The sequence below is a fragment of the Zalophus californianus genome, chromosome 3 (assembly GCF_009762305.2).
Source record: "Zalophus californianus isolate mZalCal1 chromosome 3, mZalCal1.pri.v2, whole genome shotgun sequence".
Classification (NCBI taxonomy): domain Eukaryota; kingdom Metazoa; phylum Chordata; class Mammalia; order Carnivora; family Otariidae; genus Zalophus; species Zalophus californianus.
This window is the reverse complement of record NC_045597.1, coordinates 134009535-134027739: the sequence shown is the minus strand read 5'-3', so window position 1 is coordinate 134027739 and position 18205 is coordinate 134009535. Positions and strand designations below refer to the sequence as shown.

General features: G+C 40.0%; 1 protein-coding gene across 1 annotated transcript in view; it reads right to left on the bottom strand.

Annotated features, from left to right (window-relative positions):
- Positions 1-18205, bottom strand: part of MYO3B (myosin IIIB) — a 388457-nt gene that overhangs the window by 214068 nt on the left and 156184 nt on the right. The window contains exons 9-15 of the mRNA XM_027591480.2: positions 11971-12067; positions 10899-11015; positions 10271-10375; positions 7837-7920; positions 6812-7014; positions 1994-2092; positions 1536-1650 (exon numbers count right to left, since the gene is read on the bottom strand). Coding sequence (XP_027447281.1) covers positions 1536-1650; positions 1994-2092; positions 6812-7014; positions 7837-7920; positions 10271-10375; positions 10899-11015; positions 11971-12067 — 820 coding nt within the window. The remainder of the gene's footprint in view (positions 1-1535; positions 1651-1993; positions 2093-6811; positions 7015-7836; positions 7921-10270; positions 10376-10898; positions 11016-11970; positions 12068-18205) is intronic.

Genomic DNA, 18205 nt, shown 5'->3' with positions numbered 1-18205 from the left:
TAGAGTGGCTGTCCCAGGGTAACTGGAGTGTCTTGTAATCTAATCCCTTAAGATTTAACACTCTCACCTACCTCCTAATCATTCACCACCTTTGTTGAAAAAGCAAAAGAATCTGTGTATTTTGCCAAATTGATGGCATGAAGCCCAGAAACTATGACATAAATGTATCACAGAATAATATTTGAACCTAGGGTTATAAATATCTTCTGTCACCCCTGGCATATATTTAATAGAGACAGCCTGTATCTAGTAAGAGTAGTACAGTACTTAGAGCTAGAGGTAATAATGTGCATCTGTGTACCATAGAGAAGGAAGTGACTGCAAGAAAGTTGAAAAGGTTTAAATCAATTTGTTCTGGGGCGCCTGGGTGGCTCAGTCGTTAAGCGTCTGCCTTCGGCTCAGGTCATGATCCCGGGGTCCTGGGATCGAGCCCCGCATCGGGCTCCCTGCTTGGCAGGAAGCCTGCTTCTCCCTCTCCCGCTCCTCCTGCTTGTGTTTCCTCTCTCACTGTCTCTCTCTCTGTCAAATAAATAAATAAAATCTTTAAAAAAAATAATAAATTAATTTGTTCTGGTGCACAAGGAGCTACTTGCACAAATACATTTCTGTGACTGGGTGTAACCTACATATCCCTGTACTTCTTTTACACAATTCACTTTAATGGCTGGAACAACCCCAACCCAGGAAAGGGCAGTATTGTTTTGGTGTTTGTTATCATAGCTGTAGTGAACTGATAACCATGCTAACAATTCACAGGCAGGAGGCACTTACAACAGTACTTCTACTTTAATATTCACCTGTGCATCTTGTTAAAAATCAGATTCTGGTTCAGCCATTCTTAGATGGACCTGAGAGTCTTTGCAGACTCTGCATTTCTTTCTTTCTTTCTTTCTTTTTTTTTTTTTTTTTTTTTAGAGAGGGAGGGCAGGGAGGGGCAGAGGGAGAGAAAATCCTAAGCAGGCTCCAATCCCAGCAGGGAGCCCAATGTAGGACTTAATCCCATGACCCTGCGATCAGGACCTGAGCCGAAATTAAGATTCAAACATTTAAATGACTGAGCCACCCAGATGCTGCCCCCCTCACCTTTGATTTTTTTTTTTTGAGAATCTGCATTTCTTTTTTTTCCTTTTTTTTTTTTAAGATTTATTTATTTGTTTGAGAGAGAGAGTGCATGCGGGACAGGAAGAGGCGGAGGGAGAGAGAGAATCTCAAGCAAACTCCCCACTGAGTGTAGAGCCCAACTCGGGGCTTGATCCCACAACCCTAAGACCATGACCAGACCCGAAAATCAAAAGTTGGACACTTAACTGACTGAGCCACCCAGGTGCCCTGAGAGTCTGCATTTCAAACAAGCTCCCAGGTGATGACAATATTTCTGGTCCTCCAATCATACTCTGAGGAGCAAGAACTTATACATGATCAGATGACAGGTGAAAAGAAAGGATCCTCCTCCAAGTTAGAACATTCACATCTTCGCTCACATTGATCCAAGAATATGAACACTTGAGTTTCTTTTTCCCTTGACAATCACTTACCTTGTCAGTGAACCCTATAATCCTGAAACAATGCTGAATTGCTTCAAACTGTCTTCTGTAAGACTCCTTGGAAGTTATGTCGTGTATCACCCTTCCAGTTTCATCAGCTATATACCTAAATGGAGTATGACCAAATACAATGAGCACTGACTTGGCAAATAGCACCCCGAATACCAGGGCATCACTGGGCTCCTTCTTCACCAGGGCATTTCCCTTTCAGTCTAATAGTGAAGTGGAATAAGTGTGCACATGGTGGAGTAAACTGGCTGCAGTTAAGTTTCTGAACTTTCTCGAAAATGAAAATGGTGAGATGTAGTTCCCGCTGTCTCATCCTGGGTATTTCAACTTAAGAGACACCAATGTCCAGTTAGGAAAAACAGTTCCATTTATTTCTAAGTTTTCTCAATTGCTAGTTACACATTCATTAAAAATCAACAACTAAAACCCCTTATGCTTACCTAGGAGGCTTTTCCTCAGGAAGTCTGAACTCAGAAAGTTTCTTCTGGTGATAAAGACCAGCATAAATGTAGTAAAATATATGAAAATTTTTCTCTCCCCTGAAAAAAGGGGGGAGGGGATATTATTAATAACATATTCTGCTCCCGTACTTCAAGTAATTTACACCATTTCCTTTCTGTGAAAAATACTATCCTGTAGCAAATCTGTATTTTGAAATATGCAAATTAAATAGGCCACATCCCAATTATAGAACAGGAATAGTGATAGGATTAGTATAGTAATTGTCACAGTGTCACATTATGAAACACACTTATCTTTACGCAGAAGGAGGTTTTACAGAATGGAACATTCATACTTAACAGCTCAGGTTACACATGTTTAGAGATCATTCTAGCACAGCCCAAAAGACTATGCATCGGTGCCACTTGCTTTCTGTTTGTAGTCCACGCTGCTTAAGAGACAGTGATATCCAGCTTAGAGAGATATCAGCCAATCTCCCTATTTTACTGGAGCCCCAGACCGGAAGTGGCTCTCCAGTCCAATGGCAAGTTAGGGAGCAGAACTGGTTCCAGAACTGAGGTCTCCACTCTTTCAAACTTGTATTCTTTCAAAGCGGCATGCACCAGTCCCCTGGTCTCCTGTCCTCCACCCTCTTTTAGGCCATATTGGCCAAGGTCCTTTCAGATATGTGCTACTCTAAGTGTGGTCTGTGGATTGCTGTCAGCATACATGTCTAGACATTTTATAGCAAGTGACATTGCCATGACTTCCAAGAATATAATAATTCTTTGGATAATTCATTTTCATTACGTTTTACAAGGTTATTAGCTCACAACGGATGGAGAATTTTTTTAACTGGTCCTTCAGCATAGACAGTTTGAAAAGCCCTGCTCTGGATCCCTTTCCTTCCTCTGGAGGAGGACTGTCTCTTCTGTTGATACCCCTAGGATTTGGCAAATCCTCACCTTGGTCAACTTAGCTCTATGGAAAGAAATCTTCTTTCTACTCCTTGTTCCCTTCTGTAACATGGGCCCCACTCTTTTCTTCAGTTTCTCCTGGGTATCCTGGTCTTCCTTTGGTCATTTATCCTGTCATAGCTCTTCTGGTGTGTTCTTATTCCGGCCCTGTATTCTAGATGCCTCTGTTTGCCATTTCTCACTCATTTGTTCCCTCAACTAATAAGTTTACCAAGTGCCAGTCATGGTGGGCACGGCACCATGGTGCCAGGGATACAAGACTATGAGATTTCATGTCTTCTGGAGCTTTCCTTCTAGTGATGGAGTTAGAGGAAACAAGGAAACGTGTGATGAGGGCTTTGAAACAAACAAAAGGCTGAGATGAAGAATAATGTGGGGGGATAAGGGCTAATTGTATCAAGTCAGGAGAAATAACACTTAAGCCAAACACTGAAACATGAGAAGGGGTTAGGAAGAGCTACAGAAAGAAGGGGGAAAAGCATTCCAAAGACAGGGAGCAACATATACACAAGGGCTCTGAGCATGATACCCACATAGAACCAAAAAAAAAAAAAAAAAAAAGAAACTGCTAGTGAGAAGGGGGCGGGCAGGGCCAGCCCACACCAAGCCTTGTTAGGCCATAATCAGAACTTTGTTGATTAGGCAATTAGAATTCTTTGAAGCAGTTTAAACTGGAGCCAAGGTGCACTGTAAGTGTATGACATGAATAGATCCATGTTGAAAAAAGTACATTCTAGCTGCAGGATGAAGACTAGACTGTAAGAAGCCAAGATGGATACAGGAAGACGAGTCAGGAGGTCCAGGTGAGACAGCAAGTGACTTGGATAAGTAGTGATGATAGTGATGATGGAGAAGAAGGGTAAGATTAAAGATTTATTTGGAGGAACAACTGAAAGAACATCTTGAGAGAATGAATGAAGGTGGTGAGGGCAAGGGATATGGAGTCTGCCTCCTAGGTATTTAACTTGAGCATCTAAGGATGATGGCACTATTCACGGAGATGGTAAAGCCCTTTTAGAGCTTTATTAGTCAGTATGCTTGGTACAAATATCACTTATTTTTTAAACTCTGATAAATGTGCAGGCTTCAGCTGACCCATCTTGCTCTTGCCTTCTTATAGTTTTTTTGCAGATATTTCTAGTGTTCAATTCTTCTGAATATTGCCTACCAATATGCACCCTTAACATAAATTCAGTTTAGTTTTCATCCCTGTATCTATCAGGTTTGGCTAGGTTTTGTTGCAATAACAAACATCCCAAAGATCTTAGTGGCTTAACTCAACAGAAGGTTACTTCTTGCTCAGGGTACATGTCCACTGAGGGCCAGCAAAGGGAAGGGAGTGTGCTCATCATAGTCACTCATGGGCCCAGAGTGATGCAGTAGCCACCATCTTGCACTTTGCCAGAGGGTCTTGCCATTAAATGCTCATTTGCCAGAACTGGTCATATGACCACATCCAACCCCAGGGTACCTAAAAGGGAAATCCTACATGTGCCTGGAAAGGAGCAGGCGAGAAAGGTGAGTTGAACAGGACCTGCACAAGCCCCATTTTCTCCCCTCACCCAATATCTTCAGTCTATTTTACCTCATCACTGTTATCATATTGAATAGTAGTTTAATAATCATAATGTTATATTAGATACCTATTATGTTTCAGATTCTATGTTTGGTATAAATCACATATCTCATTTGATTCTCATAACAGCCTTGTATAGGTGACTTTATTAAGACCTTTTGGCATATAAGGAAAATAACATATGAGGATATTACATTAAGTGACATAAACAATAAGGGACATAGCTGTGATTAGAACCCTCTTCATATTATCTTTGTAAAAGACATTTGTACACAGAAAACCGTATTTTCCATTCTGTCAGAGGTAGCTCCATAAACTTTAAAACCACCCTAATTTGGGGAGAAAGAAGCCAGGGACCTCATAAAAATTAATCAAGAAGCCACAGGGAAGCTAAAATAACTCTCACTCTGTCTTTTTGTTCATTTGTTTACTTGCATGCCAGCCCCTATTCTGTGAGGAAACTGCAGAGGAGGACGCTTGAGTTCTGACCCCAGAACAGGTGCTGTGGATTCTCCTTGGACAGTAGCTCTCAGATTCATCCACTTCTCTCCACCTCTCTCTCCACTGCTACGCTTAGTCCAGGCCAACATTCTGTCTCACAGGGATCTGGCAACAGACAGCCTCCTAATGGTCTCAGCACGATCCCTACTGCATCTCCTCCAATCCATTTTCCCCACTGAAGCCAGAGTGATCATTTGAAATGCAACTTGGGTTTTGTCACTCCTCTGCTTGAAAACATTAAATGGCTTCCTACTGTCTTTATTTTTTCTTTAAGATTTTATCTGACAGAGAGAGAGAGAGAGAGAGAGAGCGCGCGCGAGAGCACACAAGCAGGGGGAGCGGCAGGGGGAGAGGGGCAAGTAGACTCCCCGCTGAGCAGGGAGCCCAAGGCAGGGCTCAATCCCAGGACCCCAAGATCATGACCTGAGCGGAAGGCAGCCATTTAACTGACTGAGCCACCAAGGTGCCCCCCTACTGCCTTTGGAATAAGGTTCCAAATCCCCAGCCTGGTTCCAAACCCCAGCATCATCTGGTCTTAGGCTCCTCTTTGCCTATCTCCCTCATTGGGAGGAGCACTACCTTGCTGACCAACTCCCAGTGATCCTCAGGTCTCAGATTAACTGTCTCATACACAGGGAGCCCCTCTCTTCTTGGACGAGGTTGTGTGCCCTTCCTTCTCCTCTCTTACCTTCATAGCACCTTATATTGTTTCCTAGTGCTTATCCTAATCATTCTGCATTTAAGTTTATTTATTTGTTTAATGCCTGTGATCCTCCCACCCCTCCCCCCTCCCCATCCCCCATCCACTCTGAGCTCCATGAATACTGCAACCTTGTCTATTTTGCTTTCTCTTGCAACTCCAGCAAGGAGCACAACACTGGCATACAAGAAGCATTCAGTAGATAACTACTGAAAATACAGGACACCATGCTCCTGAGTAAGTATGGTGTCCTGCAATAATAATAAAAAGCATAGATAGCCCTCTAATAATATGTACCACACAAGGCACTTTTTAAAGTAATTTTATACAACTGAACTCATTAGTCTTCACAGCAAACCCAGGAGGTAGGCACTACTGGCATCTCCATTTCATAGATAAGGCACAGAGAGGTTAAGTGACATAACAAAGGACAGTAAATGTCAAAGCCAGCATTTGAATCCAGAGAATTCCATACTATTGATCACTATTGCTAGACCACTCTTCTTAAAACAAAATCATTTTTTTCCTTTCTCAATCTAGGGAAAAAATTAGTATGTAGAATATTATCAGTGTTTTAATAAACAAATTCAATGTTAAGGTATCTAATTTTTTTATAGATTTATTTATTTGAGAGAGCAGAAGGAGAGGGAGAGAGAGAGAATCTCAAGCAGACCCCGTGCCAAGCATGGAGTCCGAAGCGGGGCTCGACCGGAGCTGGATGCTCAACCAACTGGGCCGCCCAAGTGTCCTGGTACCTAATGATTTATACGTTCACAATGTTGTTAAATTCTACCTGATATAACCAACTCAAAAGAAACGGGCATACTAATCCCAAAGTACTCCCACCCCAACCATTTGTACTTGGTCTGCAAACATCTTTTAGGTTAAAAATTACCACTTATCATACCCTTGCTTAAATAATTCCTTGTCCTTGGACAGCTTGGCGGTGGGGGTGGGGGGCACAGGGTGCTAAGAATAAGGGTGAAATGAAGCCATTAAGATTACCAGAGCCTCCTGGTGTATCTTGCAGAGCAAAAACAGAGTGATAAAATAATGCACCTACACTGCCTGTTTTATGACTCTGGATTTTTCAAGTAGATATTCAGAGATTCTTGCCCCCATCACAGCTCCGGTTGGTGTAAACATCATTTCCAGATATTTTCCAAAACGGCTGGAATTGTCATTGATGGCAGTGCACGCATTTCCAAAGGCTTCCACCAGGGAGTTCACTTGCAGAATTTTCTCTCTCAAGGTCTGATTATTGGCCTGTGCCAAACAGACAACAGTTAAGAGGAGCTTCCAGAAATATTACCTTAGCAAAATTGCCAGGCACCCATCCTTACCCCCCAAAATTCACATTATCCTTTTGGGAAGAACTTCACTTGGGACAATTAGCATCAACCACCAGCACTGTTTTCTCAGACGAGCAACTCCCCAGGTGTGCAGGCGTCACATGACGCTAGATTAGGTTATCGATTTTCACATCCAGCCACACTTCACTTAAAATCCTTGACAGAAAAAATGCCTAAACAGTTTACAAAGAGTTTTATATAGAGGGATCCCATAACTTTTCTCAGTCATCCATTATAATGTTCATTAAACCTCATCTGTAGAAAATACTCCTCAAATTCTTAGTTTCATAATACACTAATTCTGAGTCTAAGTAACTGCTAGACCATTTTTTAAGTCATTCCTTCAATGTCCATTTCCCCAAGCTAAAAATTTCCTTCAACTTTTGCTCAAAGATTTCTATTTTCCAATCCTTTAATCGCCTTAGTGGCTCTCCCTGATCCTGTTCCTAGAGTTTAACCACTTTTACTACTTAATGGCTAAATGTTTCTATTACATTGAAAACATAAAAAATTGCTGATAATCTAGTAAATTTGTGCTGGCATTATTTTCCTCACTACGTGGAAGAGGGATGGCCTGCTGACAACTTAAGAGGCCTCGTTATTAGGAAGTAAACATAATAAAGATGGAAGGTTGTTATGTAACCACTAATGAAAACCAGTATTCCCATCATTTATACAATATGCAGTTACACTGGCAAGGATTCTAGCCACGACACATAAAACAGGTAGTCAATACCTTTCCCAAGAAAGTCAAATGCTGAACAATCAGGTGGGCACTTTCCGTCTTCCCAGAGCCACTTTCTCCACTGATGACGATGCACTGACACAGAAAATGGAGTGAGAGTGAAGAATTCATAGCACAGTAAACAACTTGTATGTTCAGGGATGGTTTTCATATAATATCCACTACTGTACACCTTCATTTTTTCACTGAATGATTTATCTTAGGAATCTTTCCATTTCTGTACACTGAGAGCTTCTTCAACCTTTTCACAGCTGCCTGGTCCATTGTACAGATGTGCCATAGTCGATTTAACCAGTCTCATATTGATGGATACATAAGGAGTATACGCAGTGAATAACCCTACACATAGGGCATTATATTTACATGCAGGTTCTTCTACAGAATAAATTCCTAGAAATGGGTTGTTGAACTAAAAGATATTTGTAAGTTGGACAGAGAGTACCAAATTGCTTTCTTAAGGACTGGACCAATTCATGAAAGTGCCTGTTCTCCTACAGCCTCACTAATAGGGTATGCTGGATTTTTGCCAATCGGAAACATAAAAGAATGGTCTCTCAGGGTAGTTTTAATTTGCATTTCTTTTATTATGAGTGAGGTTGAGATCTTTTCATATGTTTAAAATTATTCATATTTTCTTTTTTGTGACCACCCCATATCCTTTGCCTGTTTGTTTGTTTGTTTGTTTTGTATTACTGGTCTAATTATCATTGATTCCTAGGAGCTCTTTATGTATCAAGAAGATTAGTAGGTGTGGTATAATAAAAAACATGTATTTGGTCTTTGTCTCTGGTTCCTGGCACAGAGCCCCTAAGACCCTTGGAACTTCCTGAATCACAGGGGCAACAGGACCATCTCTTGTTATTCACAAAAAAGTCCCTGTCAACCAAACCTAACTGCTAACCAGGTGGTTCAAAGTAGAGCCCAAGACAGCTTCCCAAAAGCTGCTGGTCACCAGAAAGACCAAATACATGATGAAAGAGTGGAAACTTTCAGCTCCATCATCCCAACTTCTAGGGAGGAGAAAGGGACTAGAGATTGAGTCATAAAAACTCTTAAACAGCAAGATTCAGAGAGCTTCTGGTATGAACATTTTGATATGCTGGGAGGGGACAGGCCCAGAGAAGGCATGGAAGCTTTGCACCACCCCTCTCCCCTGTACCTTGCCCTGGGTAATCTCTTCCATTTGGCTGTTCCTGAGTTGTATCCTTTACACTAACCCAGTAAATCTGAGTGCTTTCCTGAGTTCTGTGAGTTGTTCCAGTGAACTGTCAGACTTGAGGGTGGTTGTAGGCTGGGAAGAAGTGCAGGTTGCCTGGGCACCCCTTTTGTGGCTGGCATCTGAGATGGGGGCAGTCTTTGGGGCTGAGCCCTGACCATGTGGGGTCTGTACTAACTCTGGGAAGTGAGTGTCAGAATTGAATGGAATTGAACCGTTGGTCATCCAATTGCTGTTGGGAAATCAAAGAATTGGTTGGTGTTGGAAAAGACAACCTTCAGTGTCAGAAAAAACACAGTGGGGCAACTTCTCAACTTGAGAAATAAATGTATCTCTCTCCATTGACTTCCTCTCTATGAAATCTATGGACATTTCACAAGTCTGTGGGAAAGGTAAGAATTTAGAGAAGCCAGGTTTCTAACCTATAGTGAATCCATGTACTCCATTTTGTAACTTGCACTGTTATAGTTTCACCTACTCCTTAACCAACCCATAGCTGAGACTTCACAGATCTCAGGAAATTTATACACAGTAACTCTCTCACAAAACTTTACCAGTTTTATTACTTATATTTCAAACAGACTAAAGACACAATGGAAAATATACATATTGAAAGTAAAAGAAGGGTTAAGGTTGGATATATCACCACCCTGAGTTGGAGGTCCAAAGAGGGAAGCTGTATGGGTGAACTCTGTGTTTAATTAGCATTGAGTTTAAAATCTGTTCAGTCTTTACCAAATCCACCACAATTTCTCAGCAGCTAAATGGTGTGGGGCTTGATCACTGTCAACCTGTGTGCAATATTTCATACAAAAAATACCAAACCGTGAAAATTCTGAGTCCTTAAGAAGAAGGAATTTCATTTATGTCATTCTACATTCTGTTTTTATTACAGTTGTAGTAATGTAATCAGGTTTGTGTTGGCTCTATGTTCTCACATTCATATTAGAAACACTCTTAATACATTTTATCAGGGAAACTGAATGCTCTTCATGTGAATGCTTCACTTTACCCAAAAGAATTTTCACGTTCTCTGGCTGCTCTAACTTTATCACTGTTCCTGTTCCACTGAGCTACTCTTTCATTTTCTATTTCCTTGAATCAGCACCAGCAACCAGAATGGAGTTTTCAGGAAGACGTAAGAGCTGCAGAGGAAGACAGTACACATCCTACTGTGTGACTTGGCAGGGAAGGAAGGAGAGGTCTTACCTGGTCTTTGCTGAAAGTAACCATACACTGGTAAGCAGCATCTGCTGAGGCAAATATGTGGGGAGGATTTGAGGCACGTTTCACCCCATGATAAAGTCTGGAAAACTGAAGAAAAAAAATTAATTTAAAGAAAACTTCTAATGCTCTGGTACCTGTTGCCCATGAAACCAAGGCTCTGTCACTTGTTAGGGGAGTTGTAGCATCAGGAAGGCTATAGAACCACAGGCTCTGGAGTCTGTAGGCTCCATAAGTTCAAATCCCAGTCCTTCACTTACTAGTTTCATGAGCTTTTGCAAGGGAGTTAACTTCGCCATGCTAAGTCTCCTCATCTGCCAAACAGCTTTAGTAATTGTGCCTGCTTCACAAGATTATGAGGAGTGAGTGAGATAAGTCAGTGCCTGGCATGTAGCAAGGCACTAAATGAATGTTAGCTATTACTATTATGTCTTGTTCTAAAAAGCTGCTCCTGAAAGAGAAGAATTCCATCTGCGTTGTATTATTATCTGCAGGCTGGGGTATACACTGCTAAAGCAGCAGCAGTTTATTCTCATTTTCCCCTTCTTTTCATTTTACCTTGTGGTTTTTAATTTCCTATTAAGGAGCAACACACTCCCACAGCACCCCTTACCTGTGGAGAGTATATGCTTAGATTCTGGAAGGGGTTTAAGGCAATTAAGATGTCTCCAACATATGTGTAGATCAGCAAGTCCACATAACGCTTTTGCAACTGATGAATAATTGTATCCTAAGAAGAGGATAGATAGTACTGAGAGTAAACATTATTTCCGACCAAGAAAGAATTTTAAAAATAACAACAAATTTAGTCTCATAAGAATGTTTTTTTCTAAAAGAGGAAAGTAGTCAATTTAAATCATACAGTGACCCTAAGGATCCTCAGTGCAGATATTTGCCTTGGGAGAAGAAAAAAATAGAAATATGCTGAAAGAATAAGGTCCACTTAGGACTTGCTAAAGGACACTGAGATAGCCAACAAAGGTTTTATTTGTTATTATGAAAAACTTGTTTTATCCATACAAAATGCTCTCCTTAGAATTTGATTTAATAGGCCATTCCTATTGAAAAAGTATAGAAAAAACAGTAACTTCATTTCTCAAAGCATTGCACTTAAAATTTATGTGGTGGGAATATGGAATCGAACACTTCAATATTACACTTTAGTGAATCACGCACGTAGTGAAAGGTCTCTAGAGTTAGAATCAGCAAAAGCAGTTTCAGTGCAATTAACAGTTCTATTAAACATGCATACTTTAAATGGGGATATCACAGCTTCCAAATTTAGAATTCAAGCTATATTATCCTTCACTATTTCCCTAAATAAAGCTACTCTTTATTAAGAACAAACAACTATCTTGACTTAAGAGTGAAACTGCACTTTCCCCAAAACAGAAAATAATTTCTGGTGATGTAATAAATCATTTAGGCTCACAATATAAAGGGCTTTATTGGAAAAAATCCAAATCCTTTCCTCTTCATCATTTAGGACATTTGGGGGACTATAAATGAACACAACACAGGGTCATAGTCACAGCAACCAAATGCTCCCTGAGCTTCACCCTAAGGCTATACAAACAATTTAATTTTCAAGTGACCTTAGGAGAACATGGTCTACAAGAAAAAGGTCAGATCATTCACATGAAACAAATGTCATCAGTGAGAATTGCCTACTAAATATTTAGTACCTCATCCAGAACCTCTAAATTGACCAAATCATCCTCAAGGCAGTATTTTTCAGCATCCTCCACGTGATAGGGTCTTCTGGTATGCATTCTTTCATGCCTAGAAATTTATCCAGAGAATATTAGCATTAATACAGTAAAAAGTGTAGCAGAATGTAGACCACAGAAATGTTTCAATTCACAATCTTCCCACGTGACATGTACAGAGACTTCAGAGATGCGGACAGGAAGAGCAAGTGCAGTCCAGGTCCCCAAGCTGCAGGGCCCTCTCCCTGTTGCTGTAGAGCTATCTGGGGTAAGGTGAACTCCAGACCTCAAGGTTCCCTGCTACCACAGGGAGGAATACTGCCAAATGGGCCCATCTAAGACTTATATCTGCTCTTCTTAAATGCCAACCACAGCCTTTCTCGAAATAAATATCTCATGTTCTTTCTGCTCATTGTCCGGTATATAGTTCTCACCCAGGTACTGCCCTTGAGGTCCCCTGTGATCCACCAGCATCAACCCCAACTTTTCGAAAAATATTTAAAACTGAGAGCAAATATCAATGAATCAAAAATGTTTACGTTTTACCTTATTTATCTGAAATCCTTTGCTACCCATGTTTCATCCCACTCCCCTTTCCTGAATGACTACTATTTGGTGGGTATCCTTCCAGTCTATTTTCAAATATTGGTCATACACGTGAGCAATATACATATTCTATGTGTTAACTATAAAAATGATATGCTGTTTCATTCTGCAAAATTGTTTTTTTCCACTCAACATTACGATTTTTTAAACTATATACATGTACATACACATATGTATACATATTTTGGTCACTTTATTTATTTTTAAGGATTTTATTTATTTATTTGACAGAGAGAGACACAGCGAGAGAGGGAATACAAGCGGGGGGAGTGGGAGGAGAAACAGGCTCCCTGCTGAGCAAGGAGCCTGATGCAGGACTCAATCCCACGACCCTGGGATCATGACCTGAGCCAAAGGCAGACGCTTAACAGCTGAGGCACCCAGATGCCCTTATTTCAGTCACTTTAATCACTGGGTAATATTATATCATATGAATATATACCAATTTATTTACTCAGTCCTTTGATCGCCAACACTTAGATTGATTCCAATTTTTGCTACAGAAACAAAGCAGCACTGAGTATCTTTATATGTATCCCCTTGTCTAAATATGTGAGATTTTTTTCTTGCAGGGCATTACTCCACAGGCATTTAAAAAACGTGGCTGGCAAAAATAAAAAACAAAAACAAAAAACTTGGTTGGCAAACAATACTAATCTCCTTTGGCATACCAAAATATAGTTCTTTAAGGTAAAAAATTAGTTCAAGTCAAAGTAGGCCTTCCCGTAATTCCTCAATAAAGGTATCACTACTCAATGTGGTGTAGGGAGAAAGCAGCAGCTTAGAAATTAAAAGCTCTGGGTCCTTGTCTCAGGGTTCTGAGGAATGTGTTGTGGGCCACTGAGCAATTCCCTTAGCAGCCTGCATCTCAGTTTTCTTCATCTATAAACAGAACCTCTCATGACTGTCTATCTCACAGGGGGCTGTGAAAGCAATACAGTCATGGATATAAAAATGTAAAAGAGTTGAAAACATGTACTAAGTATTGTCAAAATTTGGAATCAACAATTTGCACAACTCTACATATTACTCGGAATACCAATAACTAAGCAAAAACGTGTAAGATCCCTTCCAGGTACTGTTACTTCAGAAGCATCACAGCATGGTCCTTCACTGTCACTTGTCATGCTCACCATCATCACAGCTTCACAGGATACAGTTTTATTTTGCCAGGTCCCAGAAGCTAGCTTTACCGAACATTTTGCTGTATGTAGCAGGCGTCAGCATCCTGTTGTACATTCTGTCCCTTGCTACATGCATTTCACAGAAGTAGGCAAAAAGGAAGATGCAAATTCAACAGCTCTACATATTGAATCTTGACTTTATAATATAATGGAAATGGGCAAAGAAAACATTGACTTTTTTTCTCTTCTTGCCTATTAAATTTTACTTCCCAATTCCCATGATTGATAGATTTGAAGAAGGGGTATCTGAAGTGTGGTATTAGTCATTTCCAGGGCTAGAGCCAGTTTTGCTGCCAATCCATATAGAGATCCAAAATAGATAAAGCTTAATTTTACTTAATAAAATCAAATTTATAACCTAGGCATTTTAAAAATTATTAAACACAAGGGTTTATTCATCTGTGTCCTAACATATTAGTGATGTCAAACAGAAATCAGACTGAATTGAAATACAAATTTGTACTAAAACTCGGAGCTGCTGCCTGCTTCTAGCTAGCCACTTTGCTAAACAAAACAGCAGGAGGATGCATATTTCTGGCCAAATCCTCTTCACATAAAACCTAAGCATTTTTTTCCCTTGAAGTTCATCATGAAATGAAATATACATTTTTAAGAAAATGATTAATCCTCATCATATTAAATATGATTAATTTACCTCCTTCCTAAATTCCTACCTTGCTATTGTATGAAATAGGCTAAATTAGAGTTTATTCTATACATCTTCAACAAAGAAAATGAGGAATTAAAAAATCATCCACAGATCTGGTTCCAGTCAAGATGGAGTAAGCACTCTCCAATCTGCCTCCCTACTGAATGCAACTAAATACCTTAGATAGAATGCATGGGACTTCAAGAAGTAAACAGAAACAAGAAGATTGGGGAAATCAGAATTTGAAATACCACTGAATCAATGGCAAGTTTCCCATGGATTATTTTTTTCCTTCAGTAACTCCTGACCTGACCGTAAAGGCAGCCTGACCTGCATACAGGGATGTCAGGCTTCATGCTGTATGACATTTTTACAGCCAACCAAAAATGGAAATACTGACAAAACCTCACTTGCAATATCACAAATAAATAAACTCTAGAGAAAGTTGTGATGTTCAAGGTGAACATGTACAATGCAATATACCACCAGGATCAAAACTGCCATCTTTTGAACCCTACAGAAGGTTGTCTATATACCAATACAGATTTAATCTCCAGGAATAATGCAGATGCTGTCTGCAAATCTGAGATTGATTCTCATAAAAAACTTCCCCTTATATTATAAACAACTTTTAAAAGAGTTTACCTGCTGTGATTAGCCATGTTTTCACCTCTTCCCATGCTTGTTGGCAATCAATTTCCTTAGACTTATTTGCTTCCAAAATTGAAGCTGGCAATCTAGAAGTTGATGTTGATGCAAGGTATTTCCACTCTATCAAGACCACTTCGTTTCCTCAACCAGCGGAAAAAAAATATCTCTTAGCCCCATCTCCGCCTTCCCCAACTAGTGTTCTCAAATTGCCACCTGCTTCATTCCTTTGGCTATGGGGTTTGTAGAGTCCACTGAAGACAAAAAAATTACTTATTCCAGCTCTTATCTGTTTTTAAAAAATTATCCTAGACTTTACATATACTCATAAAAAGTATTATATTGTTTTCTATTTGTCTATTTTTAGTTGAAATTAATGAAAATAATTTGGTTTACATTTTTTAGTTTTCTTTCATTAAATGATTTGCTGTCCCTGGCAATTACCAACTTAAATTTCCTTTCAATTCACATGTTCCATCCAGTGCCTTACTTGAGAAAAACATCTACCATCAATTTTTGCTAAAGAATTCCTTTCCAACTACAAGGTACTTAGACTGAAAGTTTCAAAGCTCAGAGGAATGGATAGATAGATAGTGGATGGAAGAATAGTAAAAGGCATTCTATTAAATCAAGAGGATACGTTTTAATGACTCAAAAGTCATTTTCAAATCCCAGTAAAGTCTATACTGCTTTTTGCTAGATTCTTACTTGTTTTTATGAGGCTCTACGTATGCTGGATGCCAAGCCTGGCTTCCTAGACAAATGGAGTTTGTGGGGTTAAAGCTTAGAAAGGAAGAAACTCAAAGCTCTGGCTTGGGCTGGTTCCTGGAGTTTGGGTTCGTGGGGGGCGGTGGATAGTGAGTAGGACTGACCTTAGGTTTCAGGGATCAGGAAAAGGACTAATTGTCATCAGAATTCCTGGCTCAGGTAAGCTGGGAACAAGGGCAAGTCTGAAACATCAAGTCCAAAGAAATGGGTGGAGAGTAAGAACTAGATCTGAAGAGTGGCTGAGACAGGCAGAGGTTAAGAGTTCCTGTAAGACAAGGGTAGGCACAGATGAGGCAAAAGATGGGAGAGACTTTGGAATGTCTTAGTCCCAGCCCATGAGTGAGAAACAAGCTGCAGAGGGTACCAAACTGGTTCAGACACTGGGAGGATTGTTCTCTTGGAATAAATATCTGAAGTACTGCTGTCATCACTACAGTTTCATCTCTATGTCTGCATTATAGTTAAAATCATTTGTGTATGCATGCTCTTTAATATCTCATCATTGGGCTACAGACTTCTTTGTTCAAGCTGCTGGACCTATGAAAGATTTTGACAAATATTATATATTTTGTTTGAAAGTAATTCCTTAATCCCTTAGCCTCTTCCTATCTGTCGAATCTGCCTGTGGAAGCAGTGACTTCCATAGAGATAGGTCAAAACAGGGCTTCACATAGGCATGGCAGGATGCATTCTTCTCTTCACTCCCAACTATGATCAAGAACAAAGCAAAAGGAGGCCCTCTAAAACATAATTCAGGATGGGAAGGAAACAAAAATGTTTTAGCCTAATAATTACAGGAGATGTGCTAGTGAGAGAGGTTAAATGCTGCACTGAGAAATGCCTGATGATATTTTGGACAGTCACACTGCAACAGGACCACTGTGAAGGATACCTCCACCTTAGCTCCTCCACACTCAGGCTCAGAGGCCTCCCCTCCTTTCAAGAGTGGAACTGGAAGGAGTGGAGAATGACTAACTCTCCCACCAGATTCCAGATAACAAAAGGAAGTAAAATCTGTTGAAGGTGGAGAAAAAAGGGGGAGAGAAGAGAAGGAGTAAGAAAAAAGGTCCAGGCTCAAAGGTGGTGGTCCTCAAGGCTCTAAAGACAAAGGCTTCTGTGGCCATGGACAGAGCTCAGGGACAAATTGACAAGTTGGATAGATCAGAGGAACCTGAGAGATCAGAGGAACTCCCTTATCATACCACATTCAATGGATTCTATCTATATAGTGAGGAAAATATTACTCAAAACTAGAGAAGGTATATTTCTTTCTCTATATTTCTATTCTCTATATTTCTATTTCTTCCAAATCATTATTTACATTTCAATATACCCTTTGATAACAATGTTGATGAAAGAGAAACTTTTATTTGACTCTATATAATCATGGACGTAGAATGAGAAAAACAATAGCAGACCATCTAGGTGTGATACCATTTTACTGAGAGTCAAACATGGATAGAGATACCACCTAGATAACTTTAACTACTACATGAGCTCTATCTTGACCTAAAACTTAAGTTTGTATCTATCCAACAAACATTACAATACAAAGATTAAAAAACAGAATTGTTTGGGTAGAAATCACTCTAGTATCTCCCTATTTTTTCATTGAAGCATGGTTTGGGCCAGAATTCCAATCAATCAGCATCTTATCATCGTATTAAACGGAACTGGATATACTCACCTTCTCTAGGCAGCAAGAATCAGTGACAACATCAAAAAAAATATTAATTTATTTATTCAGTTACAAACATATAGATAGACAGCAGATATTACTTATATTGGTGTGGATTTATTTTGTGTCTGTTAGGAGGACAGGACGATCTTTAACCTCCTATGTGTCAAGCATCTTCAGCACTTGATAAAGTAATCATTCATAAGTCATTCATTTACACAGGAGTCCAGGAACTCTGTATGTAGTATGGTGGATGTGAATGTGTGTGCATGTTTGCAGGTAAAAGAGGAAGTGAATGAGCAAGGCTTACTGGGGAAGGCTAGACTGTTAAGCAGTGAGAAATCTGTTTAAAGGTCACTGCTGCAGGTTGAAAAGAAAATCAGAAAAGCTGAGGTCATGGTTTTAATCAGCCTCAGGCAAATTGCAAAGGTAGAATAAAAATCCATTAAACAGAGCAGAAAACAAACAGCAACTTAGTTCTTCTACCAAATAATACTTAGAATAGACCCCTGGCATTTGAGGGTTTAATATTTGTGGTTTCAGTCAGTCCCAAGCCACCCACAGGGGAAAGACATACTAGATCTTGTAATTTTACTAAGGATTGCCGTTGAGCCCATGATGGGAGATTGGAAGGCAGGAGGGAATCACAGCACAGCCAACCCAGCACCTTCCCTACCT